We start from the raw sequence: 3,697 nt of genomic DNA, 5'->3' as shown, positions 1-3,697 counted from the left end.
ATCTGCACACACAAAAATCCATTAATTTCCGTAAAATTGAAATGAATTTAGAGGAATTTAAACTAAACGAGAAGAATTCGATGAAATTCATAAAAATTGAAGGTGAATTGAAAAAAAATTAAATGAATTTCAAAAATTTAAAAATATGAAAAATATTTATTGAATTCAGTAAATTTTAAATGAGCTTCGAAAAATTCAAGGAAATTCAAAAAAATTGGATGAAATTGAATTAAATAGGATTGAGTGAATTAAGAAGAATTTAAGTAAATTAAAAAAATTGAAGAGAACTTCAAAGAATTCAGTGTGAATTCCAAAAAAATTTTCAAATCTCTTTAAATCTTTAAAAATATACTAATTTCTAGCCAAAGAAGTGATTAATGACGAAAAACAAATCAAGTTCAATTCAAAAGAATTAAAATGAATTTGTACAAATCTGCACACACAAAAATCCATTGATTTCCGTAAAATTGAAATGAATTTAGAGGAATTTAAACTAAACGAGAAGAATTCGATGAAATTCATAAAAATTGAAGGTGAATTGAAAAAAAAATTAAATGAATTTCAACAATTTAAAAATATGAAAAATATTTATTGAATTCAGTAAATTTTAAATGAGCTTCGAAAAATTCAAGGGAATTCAAAAAAATTGGATGAAATTGAATTAAATAGGATTGAGTGAATTAAGAAGAATTTAAGTAAATTAAAGAATTGAAGAGAATTTAAAAAAATTCAAATCTTTGAAACCCTACTAATTTCTAACTAAAGAAGTGATCAATGATAACAAAACAATTCCAAATAATTCAAATGGATTTGTGTAAATCTGCAAAAAAAATCCTCTGATATCCGTAAAATTGAAATGAATTTAAAGGAATTTAAAATAAACGAGAAGAATTCGATGAAATTCATAAAAATTGAATGTGAATTGAAAAAAAATCAAATGAATTTCAACAATTTAAAAATACGAAAAGTATTTATTGATTTCAGTTAAATTTAAATGAGCTTAGAAGAATTTAAGGGAATTCTAAAAATTTGGATGAAATTTAATTAAGTAGAATTCAGTGAATTTAGAAGAATTTAAGTAAATTAAAAAAATTGAAGAGAATTCTAAAGAATTAAGAGTGAATTCCAAAAAAATTTCAAATCTCTTTAAATCTTTGAAAATCCTACTAGTTTCCAACCAAAGAAGTGATTAATGACAACAAAAAAAATTAAGTTAAATTAAAAGGAATTTAAAAACCTTTTAAAAATGAATATATTCCATTGATCACAATATAATTTTAATCAATTTAGAACATTTTTAGGGAAATGAGAAGAATGGGAATAATATTTCTTAACAAATCAATGTGAATTTAAAAAACAATTTAGTGAATCGAAAACAATTGAAATATATGAAAGAATTCAATGAATTGATTAGAAATGTGTGGATTTAGAAGGATTCAAAATAATTTAAAAGAATTCAGGATAAATTAATAAGAATTCAGGGCGAATTCCGAATGAAATGCGAAAATTATTTGATAATCTCTTCAAATCTTTGAAACTCTACGAAATCCATCAAAATATTAAAATCCCTTTAAACTATTAAAGCCCTTGAAATTGTTTAAATCTCTTCAAAATGCCTTGAAAAATTGAAAAATGAAAAAAAAATACCCTAAAACATTTTAAAGACGTAAAAAACCTCTCAAAATATTGAAATAAATCAATAAAAATTTTCTGGGAATCTTTTAAAATTTCCTAAAATATTGCAAATACTTTGAAATTCTTAAAAAATCTTTTGAAATCCTTTAAAATTTGGTAAGCTCTTGAAAATGTCAAACTTCTTTTTTGGAATTCAGGGATAATTCCAAAAAATAATTTCAAATCTTTTTAATCTTTGAAACCCTAACTAAATACCTAACTTCTTTCAAATAAATTCTTTGAAATCCATTAAAATATTACAAAACCTTGTAAAATTCTATGATGATATTTTCTGAAATTCTGGAAAATGTAGTCAAATAATTCGATAGATTAAAAAAAAAAACCCTTACAATCATTGAAATGCTCGGAAATCTTTTAAGATCCTGTGAATTTTTTAAAAATATCTTAAAACCTTATAGATGCTGTAAAATCGTTTCATATCTTCCAAAATTGTAAAAAATTCTTTATCTTAAAATATTTCAATCGCTTGGAAATCCCTTCTAATTATTTAAATAAATTAAAAACTTCGAGGAATCTTCGAAGGTTTCTAAAATATTTAGAATTCTTTGAAATCCTATAAAACACCTCACTTCTCGTGAATAAATTCTTTGTAATCCACTAAAATTTTTCCGAAATAAAATAAAATATTTGAAAATCTCTTAAAATCATGAAAATCCTCGGTAATTCTTATAAAATCCTCTGAAATCTTTTAAATGATCATAAAACCGAGGTCCTGTGAAATTGTTCCACATTTTTCGAAATTCTAGAAAATTCTACATCCTAAAATATTTCAATAGCATCGACATCCCATTAAAATAATAAAATTTCTGACAAATTACTTGGAATCTTTTAAAATGTCATATAATATTTCAAAATGAAAGCTCTTGAAAATGACTTAGAAGTATGAGAAATACCCTAAAATCTTAAAAATCCATTTAAATTATTAAAACTTTATGTTGTATTTTTCATTATTACCGCTTCTCATCCAAAAGATCTTTGTAGGGACTGTTGTAAGGATTCGCTGGAAAGGCCAACTGTCCCATGCAACATTGGATTTCCTGAAGCTGATAGTCGTCGTAGTTTGAAAAACACTTTCTGGCGTGTTTAACGGCATCGAGTCTACGGTCCGCACGAACTAATTCTATGAATTCTTGAACCCGCAAATTAAATTCCATGGTGCTCCCCAATTTTCGCAGCTTGGAGCGGTTGTCGTGACACCAACCCAGACATCGTGCTGTTTCATGATTTGCGAGGGAGTTTTCCACTTCCTTTGAGACCATGAACACATCTGAAATCATTGTTCAACTGGTCAATTTGATCAATCTCACACACTTGTTACTTTTTAAAGAATACTTTCAAACGCAGCTTGATGCTACATAATATATAGCATATATTTGCTGTATAGCAATTGAAAAAAATGTTGGTAGAAAATCATATGTATGGTTGGAAATTCAACTGTTTTGTTGAAAAATCGTCTTCTAAGGTTGAAAATTTTAAGTTACGTGCTACACAATATATAGCATGTAGCTGCGTACTGTATCTCAATTAAAAATTTAATTATTTTGTTGAAAATCCAATAATTATGGTAAAAATTCATCTGTTTGATTGAAAATTCAACTGTTTTGTTGGAAATTCGTCTTCTAGGGTTGACAATTTTAAGTTACGTGCTACACAATATATAGCATGTAGTTGCGTACTGTATCTCAATTAAAAATTTAATTATTTTGTTGAAAATCCAAAAATTTTGGTAGAAAGTCACATATCTGATTGCAAATTCAACTGTTTGATTTAAAATTCAACTGTTTTGCTGAAAATTTGTCTTCTAGGCTTAAACATTTTAAGTTACGTGCTATATAATATATAGCATCCAGCTGCGTACTGTATCTCAATTGAAAATTTAATTTGCTGTAAATCCGATAAGTTTGGTAAAAATTCGTCTGTTTAATTGAAAATTCAACTGTTTTGTTGGAAACACGTCTTCTAGGGTTGAAAATATTAAGCTACGTGCTGCATAATATATAGC

General features: G+C 25.9%; 1 protein-coding gene across 1 annotated transcript in view; it reads right to left on the bottom strand.

Moving 5' to 3' along the window:
- Positions 1-3,697, bottom strand: part of LOC117174969 (E3 ubiquitin-protein transferase MAEA) — a 21,840-nt gene that overhangs the window by 6,854 nt on the left and 11,289 nt on the right. Inside the window, exon 3 of the mRNA XM_033364441.1 lies at positions 2,650-2,962. Coding sequence (XP_033220332.1) covers positions 2,650-2,962 — 313 coding nt within the window. The remainder of the gene's footprint in view (positions 1-2,649; positions 2,963-3,697) is intronic.

This window comes from Belonocnema kinseyi, chromosome 6 (assembly GCF_010883055.1).
Source record: "Belonocnema kinseyi isolate 2016_QV_RU_SX_M_011 chromosome 6, B_treatae_v1, whole genome shotgun sequence".
NCBI classification, from domain to species: Eukaryota; Metazoa; Arthropoda; class Insecta; order Hymenoptera; family Cynipidae; genus Belonocnema; species Belonocnema kinseyi.
This window is presented reverse-complemented; position numbering and strand designations above follow the sequence as displayed.